This window comes from Trachypithecus francoisi, unplaced genomic scaffold (genome assembly GCF_009764315.1).
Source record: "Trachypithecus francoisi isolate TF-2019V2 unplaced genomic scaffold, Tfra_2.0 Lachesis_group10, whole genome shotgun sequence".
NCBI lineage: Eukaryota > Metazoa > Chordata > Mammalia > Primates > Cercopithecidae > Trachypithecus > Trachypithecus francoisi.
Window position 1 is genome coordinate 81,648,263 of NW_022681455.1, and position 15,084 is coordinate 81,663,346.

Here is a 15,084-nt window from a genome sequence, read left to right on the forward strand (position 1 = left end):
ATTTATGTTTAATGTAATTGCTGATATATGTGAGTTTACATCTACTATCTTATTGTTTGCTTTTTATTTGTTCTTCCTATTTTATGTTTCTCTTTCTCTCCTTTCTTGCCTTCCTTTGAACTGATTGCTTTGTATTATTTCTCTTTTTTCCTATTAGCTTGTTAGTTATACATTCTTTTTTGTTATTATTATTCTAGTCATTACCAAAGATTACAACATGCATTCTTGACTTACTAGGGTTTACTTTAAATTAACAAGTTTACCACTTCTCATTTAGTGGAAGTATCTTCCAAACTCTAATTCCACTTTCTCCATTCTCAACTTAAATACTATTGTCACGCATTTTAACTCTCTCTAGCTTTTTAACACCACTAGACATTATTTCTAGTGATTATTACTACTGATTCTTATTACTAGACATTATTACTATTTTATATAATCAGTAGTAATTTGGATTCGCCCACATTGTTAACCTTTCTGTGCCCTTCACTCCTGGCTGCTTCCAGGTCACCCTCACTCCCAGACTGTAGCCTGAGCCTGTTGCAAGCTCTGCTCAACTTCCCAGCCTTGTGGCAGCGCTCATCAGAATCAGTAGCACCGTAACAGGAAAGGCCTCCAAGATGTTGGGTCTACGTCTCTGAGTTTCTTTCTCCGGTCTCCTATTATCCCTATAATTCTTCACAGCCCTGTTCACTCTCCATGCCTTCAAACAGATCTCTTTTCTTCAAATAGATTTTTTAAATATTTAAAAATATTTTCTAGGTTTCCTAGTTGTGTTCCAGAGAGAGGTTCGTCCGAATTAGATAGTCTGCTATTCCAGAAGTGTAACCTTTTGCTTGTACCCCATAAAGAGTTATTTCTCCCCTTGCCCCTTTTTCTTAGACTAAGCCCATAAAATTGAATTTGTGTCAATTGAATGTGCGTGTGATGCAACTGCAAGAGAGCTTCATTCCTTTCTATCACTGCAACTGTCCCTAGTTCTAATGAAAGGGCCTCATGTCCTGTGTGACTCCAGCCTCAATCCATAAGCCTTCCAAAAAAGCTAATATAATCTCCTTCCAGAAACCTGTTGTCTTCTTGAGGATGAAAGAACATTAGTCTTTAATGCAGAAAGTTTACTGTCCAAGTTGTCAGAGTGCTCTAGGAAAGTGATATATCTAAACCACTTTTCCCAGACAAGCTGCCAACCACAGAAATAAAGCAACACCCCTCAGTGTGAGTGAATTAGAGGAACCCGACAGCCCTGTACTTCACGTTCCTGTCAGGAAAACCCGCAACAGCAAGACCATTCTGCCAAAGTCCAGGAACTCCTAATATATTAGCCAGCGCTCAGTAACAGCAAGTGGCAGAAACCCTAATCGGCCTAAGCAACAAAGGAGAATGTCTTGCTCACAGACTTAAAATTTCTAGAAGGGTAGATTTGGCCTCAGGGATGGTGGGATCCTGGTGCTCAGATGGTCTTTTGGGAAGCTGTTCCATCACTTAGCTTTACACTTCTCTAGTCCAGAGGTTCTCAAACTTGAACATGCATCAGAATTACTTTTGCAAAGCCAATTAAAACATAGATTATTGGCCAAGCATGGTGGCTCACACCTGTAATCCTAGCACTTTGGGAGGCTGAGGCAGGAGGTTCATTTGAGCCCAGGAGTTCAAGACCAGCCTGGGCAGTGTAGTGAGACCTTGTCTCTATTTTGTTCTTAAATAAAATAATAATTTAAATAATCAGATCGGCCGGACATGGTGACTCTCACCTGTAATCCCAGCACTTTGGGAGGCTGAGGAGGGTGGATCACCTAAGGTCAGGAGTTCAAGACCAGCCTGACCAATATGGTGAAACCCAATCTCTACTAAAAATACAAAAGTTAGCCGGGCATAGTGGCGGGCACCTGTGGTCCTAGCTACTCAGGAGGCTGAGATAGGAGAATTGCTTGAACCCAGGAGGCAGAGGTTGCAGTCACCCGAGATCGCGCCACTGCGCTCCAGCCTGGGCAACAAAGCAAGACTCTGTCTCAATAAATAAATAAAATAAAATAAATCAGATTATTGGGCCCCAATCCTAGAATTTCTGCTTCAGTGTCTCTGAGGTAGAGGTCAGTGTTTTAATTCCCAGCAAGTTCCCAGGTGATCCTGACATTACTGGTTTAGAGAACACACTTTGAGACCCACATCTCTAGTTACTACCAGGCAGGCATTTCATTTGTGGCCCAGAGATGGCCCCCAGTGGCTCGAGGCTTCCTTTACTATCTGCTTTGCAATCCCCAGGTGAAAGAGACAGTTCTTTTCCTAGTTCAAGAACCAGCTCTCTCCTGAACCAGCCTCCCTCCTCCATGGTCAGGGAGAGGTAGTCTGGCATGGTCCAGGTTGAGCCAGAAGTGGGGTCAGATCTGCACAGATCCACTCCAGCCAGGGCCAGGAGTGGGGTCATATCCACCCAAAAGGCTGAGAAAGGTGAGGAAAGAATGGTTCCCTGGAGGAAACCATAGGTGCTGTGAAGATCATGGTGCCAGATAGACAAAAGCCACTGCTATCCATTTCATATAAAAATGAACCACATAGCTGGCCAGGCATGGTAGATCATGTCTGTAATGCCAGCATTTTGGGAGGCCGAGGCAGGCGGATCACTTGAGGTCGGGAGTTTGAGACAAGCCTGGCCAACATATCAGAACCCCGTCAGTACTAAAAGTATGAAAATTAGCTGGGTGCGGTGGCATGTGCCTGTTGTCCCGGCTACTCAGGAGGCTGAAGTTGGAGAATCACTTGAACCTGGAAAGAGGAGGTTGCAGTGAGCTGAGATCACGCCACTGGACTCCAGCCTGGATGACAGAGTGAGACTCCATCTCAAAAAAAAAGTCAACCACATAGGACATTTTGCCACAGATTCTACAGAGGCAGTGTAGAGCAACGGACTGTAACATCCAAGAGTAGAAGTCGTTTAGTCTGGGGGCCTTGATTGCTGTCCTTGAAAATCACCTGCACTCCTGGGCTCAAGGAGAGACAATGGCAGAAGGATGACAGTTAGGGCTGCAGACAGCACCTGCCATCAAGACATGTCCCAAAAGAAGCTTTAGAGATGAGAAGAACACAGGCCTTGACAAGCCAAGTCTGTCAGCTAACTATTACTGCCTGACAACCCACCCCAAAATGTAGTGGCTTAAAACAGCAACCATTTTATGATTGCTCATGAGTCTGTGGGTGGACTGGGCTGTTCTGTAGTGAGCTAGCAGGTGGCTAGGCCAGATGGTCTAGGACAGCCTTACTCACATGTCTGGCAGTTTTGTTTGTCCTGAGGACCTTGGCTAGGACAGCCCATCTTGGTCCCATAGAGTCTTATTCTCTAGCACTGGTGATGTCAGGGCAGCAAGAGAGGACAAGCCCATGCCTGGTGCTTTTTTTTTTTTTTTTTTTTTTTTTTTTTTTGAGACGGAGTCTTGCTCTGCCGCCCGGGCTGGAGTGCAGTGGCCGGCTCTCAGCTCACTGCAAGCTCCGCCTCGCGGGTTCACGCCATTCTCCTGCCTCAGCCTCCCGAGTAGCTGGGACTACAGGCGCCCGCCTCGTCGCCCGGCTAGTTTTTTGTATTTTTTAGTAGAGACGGGGTTTCACCGTATTAGCCAGGATGGTCTCGATCTCCTGACCTCGTGATCCGCCCGTCTCGGCCTCCCAAAGTGCTGGGATTACAGGCTTGAGCCACCGCGCCCGGCCTCCTGGGTGCTTTTTAAAGACTGCTTCGTCATGATTACTAATGTCTTGTTAGCCAAAGAAAGTCACCAGGCAAGGCTGGCTGCCATGCCTCATGCCTGTAAGCCTAGCACTTTGGGAGGCCGAGGTGAGAGGATCACTTGAACCTGGGAGTTCAAGATCAGCCTGGGCAACAAAGTGAGACCTCATCTCTACAAACAATAATAATAATAATAAAGTTAGCTGGGTGATGTGGTGCATGCCTGTGGTCCCAGCTACACAGGAGGCTGAGGCAGGAGGATGACTTGAGCACAGGAAAGTCAAGGCTACAGTGAGCCGTACTCATTCCATGGCACTCCAGCCTGGGTGACAGAGTGAGACCCCATCTTAGATAGATAGATAGATGGATGGATGGATAGATAGATAGATAGATAGATAGATAGATAGATAGAAAAATAAATAAAAATAAAATGAAAGCCACCAGGCTAAGCCCAGGTAGAGAAACAGACACCACCTCCTAATGGAAAATGCTACAAAATCACATTGCAGCAGTCCACATACAGGGATGGGGGGAATTCGTGGCCACTTGCTTCCATTTCCAATGCCATAGAAAGTAGGTAGCCTGATAATGTTGGCCCATTTTGAAATGCATGGAGGATTTGGAGCACTCAGGCTTAGAGCATTGTCCCAGGGCACACTCTCCCTTCCCCACCTCCCTCTTGGCTTTTAGAAGTGAGTGTGGACATCTGAAGACAAAACAGGGCTATGTCTACCATTTCCCTGCACTTTTTGCCACACAACATAGTGTACAGCTTCAAGGCCTACCAGGCATGTGACCAGAGGGAGTGGGGTGCACTGTGGAAACTGGAGCACTTCGGCCCCGTCGAAAGGGGGCGCCATCACCCAGCTCCAGCCAATGGTTCCCACGTGTGAATACTGTTCCAGGGTTGCCAGATGGTATTACTTTTCAGGAGATGCCAGGAATCCCAATTTTCAGGTGGATTTCCTTTTTTTTTTTTTTTTTTGAACTTGGCATCTATTTTCAATTTTTCTAAAAAAGTGAAAGTGACACAATACATCTCTGTAAGCAGGTTATGCCTGTGGGCTGCTGGTTTATGATTGCTATAATAGACCCTTGTCCTTAAATTTCATATTCGCCATTTCAGTGGCTTCCCAGATGACCTCCAAGGCCCATTGCATGTAGTAAGGGGTAATTTTGCTGAGACTCTGAATTTGAGCTTTTCAAGTCACAGCTGGTGGCTGGTGAGCCAACCAGGGGCCTTGTGCCCTCACATCTTCTTTGTGACATGTGTTGCATTCATGGTAAATTTCCTGAATTGATACACCTTTTGTTTGTCTGTGAGACAGAAGAAAGCCAAACACTGGTGAAGTGAAGAGAAAGCGAAGTTATCGGAAGAGGAATGGTTCTCAACCAGAAAAGAGCAGTTTGGGAGAAGTTAAAATGTTCTATTTGGCTTTTGCTGGTGGCACAAATTGACTGTGTGAATAGATCCACCATCCACTAGATCTGTGATGGGAATAAATCCACTATCATGGGGTGTTCAGGCTAGCATTCGCCCAAGTGAGTGATGAGAGCATCAAAAAGAATTAAAAGGTGGTTACCTCGTGTGTGCAAGCATGCGGCATGAGGGAGTGTCCAGAGGGAATGTCATTTTGGAGAACGCGGGCACCGTGTAGGACGGTTCTGGAAAGCCAGGATGGGAAAAGCTCTGGTAGTGGAGCTGCAGTGTTGACTTTCACTTGGAGACAGGGTGATGTAATTTTAAAAAGCACCTTCTTAGCATAATATGACTCAAAGGGCACAGGCAGCTCCTGGTGATCATGCTGCTGCTGGAGGAGCATTTCCTCCCAAATGAAAGACGCTCAGGGGAAAAAGGGTCTGTGCAGATAAAACTGGTCTCTACTGAAGAAAGATGCCTTTGTGAATCTCCTTGTCCAAAAGGAAGTGAGCATAGGGCTGCAGCGGCCAAGGACAGATCGTCCCACCTGCTCACAGGTCATGAGATGAGCTTCCAGGCTACCTCAGAGGCCGCTTGTTCCATCCCAGCCCCAGACTGATGAGGCACAAGAGGAACAGGCTCTTGCCCAAAGATTGGCAGTAAAAAGATAAGGGTCATCACATGGTTCTTTTCAGACAAATTTTGTAAGTGCTCTATGCGAGAAATGGCGAAGGAGCTTGTAAATTTCAGGTTCTGCTTGTCCTGGTGCTGCCCAAGCCTTCTACCAACGCTGGTGTTTGCACCCCACGTGTCAGGTGCTGGCGCATTTGTTTAGCTTTGCACACAATCTTGGTCCCTTATTTATGGAATTGTCTATAGGGTCTAAAGGGAGCTTGAGTTTTTCAACTGTGCTTTACTGCAGATGATGGAGAGAACCATGTGGTTTGGTGATATTCACAAATACTTAGATTTACAAGGTTTGGGGTTGAAGTCATTTTTCATCCATCCATTCAGCAAAAATTATAATGCCAGGCATCAGGGATATAACAGTAAACAAGATGGGTATGATCTCATGAAGTAGGTGAGGCTCTACAAGAACTGAGCCCACAACCTCTCCACCCTCATTGCTAACCATCCTTCCCCTTGCCCCCCATTACAGCCCCCTTGCCACTCCTCAGTGTGCTGACCTTGGCCCACCAGGGCCTTGGCACCTGCTGTTCCAGGCGGAGGGAACAGCAGGGTATTCCCAGGGCTCACTGCCTTCATGTCCCTACTCAGATATCCTCTTCCCAAATGGTACATCTCAAATGACCCCTGTGTGTCCCCTCCCGTCATGAGCAGCCCCTTACCCTCTGCATACTCCTGACCCTTGTCTATCTCTGCTTTGTGACTATGAGGTCAATGAGGGCAGAAGTGTGCCTGTTCCTCCGACCCCTGTACCCCCACACCAAGAGCAGCATCTCACTCAACCAAAGAAGCTTGCTGCATAGTGCAGGTCACAAGCCTGGTAACAAAGTACCTTTGACTTTGTGGATAACCCATTTTTGCAGTAGGGGTGAGGATGTGTCTATACCTTGGGGTGTTTTGGCTTCAGCTCCAGTATAGCTCAAAACCACATCCTTCAGCTTCCTTCACTCCTTTTTCTGGTCCTCCTAGCTATTTCAGGGACCTGATCCTTTTTGCACTGAGTAAGGAAGATAGTGGTGAGGTCTTCCCCATCCTTTTACCTGTTGCTTGTTTCGATAACAGTAAGAATGTGCAACACAGCTTGCTAAACAGAGCTTCTTCCAAACCTCATTCTCAGCCCATGTTTGTTTTACTTTCTCATCTCTCCTATTGCCCAGCAGGCCAAGTGACAGATGAGAAGGGCAAAGTAGCCTCCAGTGGGCGAGCAGAATCCCTGGCTCACGTGTCTGGCAGCTCCTTACCTCTCTGTCCTCAGGAGCAGCATCAGGGATGATGATAAGAGACTGTACATCAAAGTCTGAAAATGACCCACTTGATTTTTTTTTTTTTTTTTTTTTTTGAGATGGAGTCTTGTTCTGTGACCCAGGCTGGAGTGCAGTGGCATGATCTCGGCTCATTGCAACCTCTGCCTCCCGGGTTCAAGCAATTCTCCTGCCTCAGCCTCCCAAGTAGCTGGGATTACAGGCACCCGCCACCATGCCTGGCTAATTTTTGTATTTTTAGTAGAGATGGGGTTTTACCATGTTGACCAGGCTGGTCTTGAACTCCTGACCTCAGGTGATCCACCAGCCTCAGCCTCCCAAAGTGCTGGGACTATAGACGTGAGCCACTGCGCCCTGCCTCATTTGATGTTTATTAAACAGAGCAGCCATTTACAGGTGCTGTGGAGGTTGCTCCAGGTGCCTTGACCCTTCTCAGGGAGCAGCTGGGATGTGCCCTGGCCTGTACTAGAACAGCTGGTGGGTTCTGTTGGCCCTCATGACATTTCTTAAAAACTGGAAGACATTATGAAGAAATAAAATTCAGGGGATTTCACATAAATTTCAGATGCTAGCTTTTCTTAGGGGGAAAAAAAAGCATTTGGTAACACTAGGAGCACAGTCCTACAAGGCAAGCATTGGCTGGAGCTGGGAGGTGGCTTCTATTCAGTGGCACTCGGCCCCTGGCATTCAGTAACACTAAGATGGTTCCTGGGGCATTTGCACTCACAGCCCCTTTCATGGGTGCCTGGCAGAACTTGCTATTCCTTCATTTTAGGTTAGCATTCCCATAAAAACCCACCATCCCCATCAGCTCAGTGCCTGGCTGTACTAGAAAGCAGCCCAGTAGAGCCTCCGGGTGTCTCCTGCCCTCTCCTGCTGGTGACATTATTGATGTTGCTACCCAAACATTCAGACACAGCATTCTAATGGGGCGTAGCAAGAAGTCAAGTGCTTCGACAGGAACCCTTAATAATCAACAGCCGATGGTTTGCGAAGGTCCTGAGAAGGGAAGCATGCTGTTTTTCAGCAAGCCTTGCACCAGGTCACAAGTATACACAGATCCCCCAAGACGTCATACCTGTAAATTTCATTAGTTTGTTATAGGCCAGCATGAATACCAATCTTTGGTACCCTTAAATGATCCAATCCAGTTACCTATGTTAAATTTATATCTCCAGGCCAAGCATGATGGCTCGTGCCTATAATCCCAGCACTTTGGGAGGCCGAGGCGGGCGGATCACTTGAGTCCAGGAGTTTGAGACCCGCCTAGGTAACATGGTGAAACCCCATCTCTACAAAAAATGCAAAAATTAGCTGGGCGTGGTGACGTGTTCTTGTAGTCCCAGCTACTTGGGAGGCTGAGGCTCAAGAATTGCTTGAACCTGGGAGGTGGAGGATGCAGTGAGCCGAGATTGCGGCATTGCACTCCAGCCTGGGCAACAAGGGAGACCCTGCCACAGTAAATAAATAAATTAATTAATTAATTTACATCTCCAGCCTAGGCTCTCTCTCAAACTCTGGATTCCTGTGTGCACAGGTCAATTCAACAGCTTTGTTCTGGTGCCACACTCACATCCTGAACCCAGTTTGTCCCAAACTGAGCCCTCTGCTCCTCCCAGACTTCCTCCACCCACAGCCTTCCACAGCTCAGCAGAAAGCAGTCACATCTTCCACTTCAAGCCGTCACCCATGGAGTCACCCGTAACTCCTCTCTTCTTCTCCCATCCACAGCTGGAAGTCCTGTTGGTCTGTCTGTGGCAGATGCCCGTAATCTGACCACATTCTGTATCCTGTCCTCCACCACTGTTGCCTCCTGTCGCCTGGACAACTGCAGTAGCCCCTGACCATCTCCCTGCTTTCGCCCCCACCTCCTTTCAGTCTTTTCTCCACTCTGTACCTACATCAGATCTGGTCTTCCTCTGCTCTGAATTCCTCAGTGGCTCCCCATTTCCCTCAGAGCATGGGCCTTCCAGTGCCCTCCAAGGCCCTGCATGACCTGCCCTCCCCCAACCCCTCTCAGTCCTTCTGTCAGCCTATACCCCTGCCGGCTCCGCTCCAGCCCTGTGGGTACCTGGCTGCTCCGAGAACACATCACACGCCTCCCATCTTTGCGCTGGTGCCTGGAGCACACTTCCCTGGTCCTCTGCGAGGCTCTCTCTGCCCCTGATACCCGCACTCCAGATTTCCCTTACCCCGATCTCCTTTGCGTGGTTTTTCATGTTAGTTTCCACGTCAAACACTGTGTTTTAAATTTATTATTTCTCCAGCTTATGGTCTCTCACTGTGTGAGTGAGGGACTTGGTTTCTCTGGTCACTACTGTGTCGCCAGTGCCAAGAACAGAGCCTGGCACAGATAAATATTTCCCCAAGGGTTGAGATTCAGTAGGTAAACTCTCTTTAAGCACCCCAAAGAAATATTTGGAGCAGTTCTGTATTTTAATGGAGTATGTTTTAGTATGAAAAAAAAATCCAAACATAAATAATTGAGAGGATGTTACAGTGACCTCCCTTCCCTGCCCCAATGTATCCATCCGTTACCCACCCTTGGCAATAATCAATTTGCAGCCAAGTTCATTTCATCATCACCCCTACCCATTCCCCAGATTTTTAGGAAGCAAATCAAAGCCTTCATATAATTTCATCTACAGATATTTTAGTTTTTGTTTTTTTTTTTTTTTTTTTTTGAGGTCGAGTCTCGCTCTGTCTCCCAGGCTGGAGTGCAGTGGCCGGATCTCAGCTCACTGCAAGCTCCGCCTCCCGGGTTTACGCCATTCTCCTGCCTCAGCCTCCCGAGTAGCTGGGACTACATGTGCCCCGCCAACTCTCCCAGCTAGTCTTTTTTGTATTTTTTAGTAGAGACGGGGTTTCACCGTGTTTGCCAGGATGGTCTCGATCTCCAGACCTCGTGATCCACCCGTCTCGGCCTCCCGAAGTGCTGGGATTACAGGCTTGAGCCACCGCGCCCGGCCAGTATTCTTTTCTTTTTAGAGCTTCATTGTACTCTGTTGAGTGGGTGTACCATAATTTATTTTATTAGATGCTTAGTCTTATTAGGTGCTTCTTTTATATCACTGTGTATTTTATAAAACCAATTTTCCATTCATGGGAACTTCCAGAATCAACTGCAACTTTGCAATACTTGTTTTCTTAAACTGGGGTGTTGTTACTTTGTAATTCTTGTTACCCGTGCAAAAGCAAAGCAGAAAAGAGCAATAATATTGCAAAATACCCATCCCTCTTCCTAACATTATATATTATTCTTTACAGGTATTCTGTAAGAAAGTTAATTTTTTAAATAACTTTTTGTTTTGATATAATTTTTTTAACTTTGAGTTTCAGGAATAGGTGTGCAGTTTGTTCTATAGGTCAACTGCATTTCACAGGGATTTGGCATACAGATAATTTCATCACCCAGCTAATAAGCATAGTACCTGATAGGTATTTTTTCTGGTCCTCTCCCTCCTCCCACCCTCTACCCTCAATAGACCCCAGTGTCTGTTGTTCCCCTGCTAGTATCCATGTGTTCTTGTTGTTTAGCTTGTAAGTGAAACACATGATATTTGGTTTTCTGTTCCCATGTTAGTTTGTTCAGGATAATGGCCTCCAGTTTCATACATGTTGCTGCAAAGGACATGATCTCATTCTTTTTTATGGCTGTATAGTATTCCATGGTGTATTCCATAGTATTCCACATTTTCTTCTTTTCTTTTTTTTTTTTTTTTTTTTTTTGAGACAGAGTTTCACTCTTGTTGCCCAGGCTGGAGTGCCATGGTGTGATCTCGGCTCACTACAACCTCTACCTCCTGAGTTCAAGTAATTCTCCTGCCTCAGTCTCCCAAGTAGCTGGGATTACAGGTGCCTGCCACTACACCCAGCTAATTTTTGTATTTTTATTAGAGACAGGGTTTCACCATGTTGACCAGGCTGGTCTCGAACTCCTGACTTCAGGTGATCCACCCACCTCGACCTCCCAAAGTGCTGAGATTACAGGCATGAGCCACCATCACCGGCCTCCACATTTTCTTTATCCAGTTTACTGTTGATGGGCATTTAGGTTGATTCCATGTCTTTGCAGTTGTAAATAGTGCTAGATGAACATACATGTGCATGTGTCTTTATGGTAGGATGATTTATATTCCTTTGGGTATATACCCAGTAATGAGATTGCTGGGTCAAATGGTAATTCTGTTTTTAGTGCTTTGAGGAATCGCCATGCTGCTTTCCACAATGGCCAAACTAATTTATACTCCCACTGGCAGTGTGTAAGCGTTCCCTTTAATCGCCAACCTCGCCAGCATCTGTTAGTTTTTTACTTTTCAATAGCCATTCTGATTGGTGTGAGATGGTATCTCCTTGTGATTTTGATTTGCTTTTCTCTAATGATTAGTGATGTCAAGTATTTTTTCATGTGATTGTTGGCTGCATGTCTTGATAAAATTTTAAACTTAAACATTGTGAGGATAGTACACTGACACTTCTACCCTTCACCCACACACCCAGATTCACCAGTTAACATTTTACTCCAATTGCTTTTGCTTTATATTCTCTCTCTCTATATATATATATAATTATATAAAATTATATATAATTATACAAAGATATATAATTATACAAAAATTATATATTTATATATGCAAAAATATTATGCACACACTTATGTGTATGCCCGTTACCATGTATTGATCTGTAAATTAAATTACATAACTATAGCTACATCAATCGATAGAGGGCATGTATGTGTGTCAATATTTGAGATGAAGTTGCAGACATCATTCCCCTTTACCCCTGAACTGTGTGTGGGCATGCACATGTGTGTGTGTGCATGTATGTGTGTAAACCATTTGAGATGAAGTTGCAGACACCATTCCCCTTCACTCCTGTGCATGCGTGTGTGTGTGTGTGTGGTGTGTGTGTGTGTGTGTTTGTAAGCTATTTGGAATTAAGTGGCAGACATCATTCCCCTTTACCCCTCAACACTGCGGTATATATCTCCTAAAAACAAGGGCATTTTACATAAGCACAGTACACTAATGATATTCAGGATATTTAGTATTAATAGAATACCACTGTCTAAGCCGTAGACTGTATTTGAATTTTCCCAGTTGCCACAATAGTGTTCTTTACAGCACTGCTCCCTCCCCAGGACCAAGTGCCCCCGGGGCCACCACTGCATTCAGCCGTGTCTGCCTAGTCTCCTGTAATCTGGAACCATTTTCTTTGTCTTTTATGACCTTGACATTTTTGGAGATTACAGGCCAGTTGTTTTATAGAATGTTTCTCAGTTGGGGTCTAATAGATTTTGAGCTGCACTCTGAGAATATAATCTAAAGGAACGTCCCCCTGTCTTCTGCCCTCAGGACCTGGAAGCCGGCGAGAGAGACCCCTGTCTGCAACCCGCAAAACTCTTTGCGAGGCTGAGGACCCAGAGGAAGAAGCCTCTGCTGTGCTCCGAGCCATCCAGGTGGAGAACGCGGCCCTGCAGAGGGCGCCCCTCAGCAGAAAGGCCGAGCAGCCAGCCAGCCCACTGCAGGTGCGCTCCGGGCAGGTGGAGGAACCAGGGGATGCTCCCTGGACTAGGCAGTGTCTGAGCTGCAGTTAAGAAGAGCAGGTGGGCAGAAGAGAGAGGTGTAGTGGGTATCGCTAACCCCAGATTCATCCGTGTTTCCAGTGTTCACAGTCACCCACTGACCTGCTATGGCATTACTTCCGCCTTCTTTTGACTATTTCACAAAGCCTAAGCTGGATGCTAATCAGCCTCCAGTCCTCACTGATTTCCCTGCAAACCCTGGATACCTTAGAGCAGGGTTGCAAACGGGTGGGTCAGTGAAGAATGGAGTCAACGACAAGCTCTGGCTTCCCAGGAAAGGTCTCATTCCCAAGCATGAACCCTTCAGGCATCCATAGTCCTCACTGCTTCCTATTGTCCTGCCCCTGGCCCACTTCATTTGTTCACAAAGCCTCCCTGGGCCTACAGGGGTTTGAGTTTCCAGCTGCTGCCTTCAGCTTTGAGCAGCCAATAGGAGGATAAATGGTGGGTGGAGCAGGGACCTTGGGGAGCTGGAGGCATTGAGTATAGCTTGGTGTACACATTCTTTCCCAGAAGCTTGGTGTGTGACTCGCCTGTCGAAACCCTTTTTCCTGGTTTGTCCCCCTCGATGCTCTCTGTAGCCCTGAAATAGGCAGGGCTGATTTCATTGCCTCACTTCACAGATGTGGCCACTGGTACAGAGAAGCAAGGTGGCCTACTTCTCTCAAGGACAGGGTGATCACATCTTTGGAAGTGGCCGAAGTCTGCCCGCCTGCAAGCCCAGGGCTCTGTCACCAGCATCGGTTGTTCCCCAGGCTCTATCTTGGGGCTGCTCTTTGGGGCATCCATCAAGCAGCACCTATTGTGTGTGTTCCCAGACCTCTGACCTTGCCCCTGAACTTTACGTCTATGGCAGTTTGAGAAGGTCCCTGCCCTTTTCTGTGCCCTCATCTTTCTGTGAACAGCATGGAGTGAAGGCTTTGTTCCAACATCACATCATGTGATCACATCCTTACAGGATGCAGAGGGACCACCAGCAAAACCATGGACCAGTCTACTGGAGGAGAAGGAGGAGACCCTTGAGGTCAGTGCCAGGCAGAGACGAATGACAAAGCCCCACGCATGTGCATAGCACCTGACGGCTTCCAGGGCACTTTCCTTCACGCTGTCCCACCAGGTCCTCACTGTGTGCCCTGAGCACTGGTGTCATGCTGCCCATTTCACAGATAGGGAGACCAGGGCTGGCGTGGCTTACCCAAGGTCACGAGTTGAAGCCAGAACTCACCCAGACCTGCTGACTCAAACTGTTGTTATCTATCTATTTATTTATTTATGTTATTATTATTGTTTTTTGAGACAGAGTCTTACTCTGTTGCCCAGGCAAGAGTGCAGTGGTGCAATCTCGGCTCACTACAACTTCTGCCTCCTGAGTTCAAGTGATTCTCCCACCTCAGCCTCCCAAGTAGCTGGGATTACAGGCACCCACCACCATGCCCAGCTAATTTTTTGTATTTTTACTAGAGACGGGGTTTTACCATGTTGGTCAGACTGGTCTCGAACTCCTGACCTCAAGTGATCCACCCACTTCAGCCTCCCAAATTACTAGGATTACAGGTGTGAGCCACCACGCCCAGCCTATATTTCTATTTATTGACAAGACAATGTAAAACAGATCTTAGTACCTTGAATAAATAAATTTTTTTATCTGTATATATCTAGGTCGGTTAAGTATATCTCAGCAAATTTGGTCCCAACAAATAAGGATGTGAATTAATAAAATGCCCAGGACTGTCTTTGCTTGGTCATACACAGGTCTGTGTCATGTGCTTAGAATACAGAGGCAGCTGAGTCAGATGAGCCCTAGCCCCATGCAGCTTACAGGCAGCAGCAAATAAAACCATTCATAAACAGGGTGACGTCAGAGAGCGATGACAATCACAGCTGCTAATATGTGAGAGAATGACAGGGTATGGGGCAGTGGCTGCCTCTGACAGGGTGGTCCTGGGTGCCCCTGGGAAGGCATGTCCCATCTGAGCTGAGCCCTGCCTGTTCAGAAGGCACCAACAACAGGGAATGGCATTCCAGGTGGAAGGAACAGGGGAAAAGCTTTGAGGTGAGAATGAGCCCAGCCTGATCACGGAGCAGGAAGAAGCCCTTTGTGAGGCGGGGAAGAGGGGATGGGAGAAGCAGAGGGAGACAGAGCCCAAGTGGGACAGGGCACCAGAGTTGTTTGTTGTTTGCATTGCTGCCACTTGTCCTGCCAGTTCCCATCATCCTCGTCTGCCGCTAGCCTGTGTTTCTGACAGGCCTGCAGTAACTGCCCAGGTCCGGAATTTCTGGATGACCTAATTCCTGACCCACAGGAGATTCCAGGGACTAAAATCTTCTGCAGATAGACAGCAGGGCACATTTCTAGCGTCAATGATAAATGAAAAAGAAGGGGAAAAGGCTCAGAGAATTAAAATGAAAGGGC

The 15,084-nt window shown here is 46.7% G+C and overlaps 1 protein-coding gene across 7 annotated transcripts in view; it reads left to right on the plus strand.

The window, feature by feature from the left end:
* KIAA0556 (KIAA0556 ortholog) overlaps nt 1-15,084 on the plus strand; it is a 233,770-nt gene that overhangs the window by 138,620 nt on the left and 80,066 nt on the right. For 6 of the 7 annotated variants that reach the window (XR_004438849.1, XM_033217909.1, XM_033217912.1 and 3 more), the window contains 2 exons: nt 12,442-12,614; nt 13,630-13,695. Coding sequence is in view for 6 of the 7 variants with exons in the window: in XM_033217909.1 (XP_033073800.1) it covers nt 12,442-12,614; nt 13,630-13,695 (239 nt within the window). In the remaining variant the exon portion in view is untranslated. The remainder of the gene's footprint in view (nt 1-12,441; nt 12,615-13,629; nt 13,696-15,084) is intronic. The other variant, XM_033217910.1, reaches the window with a different exon arrangement.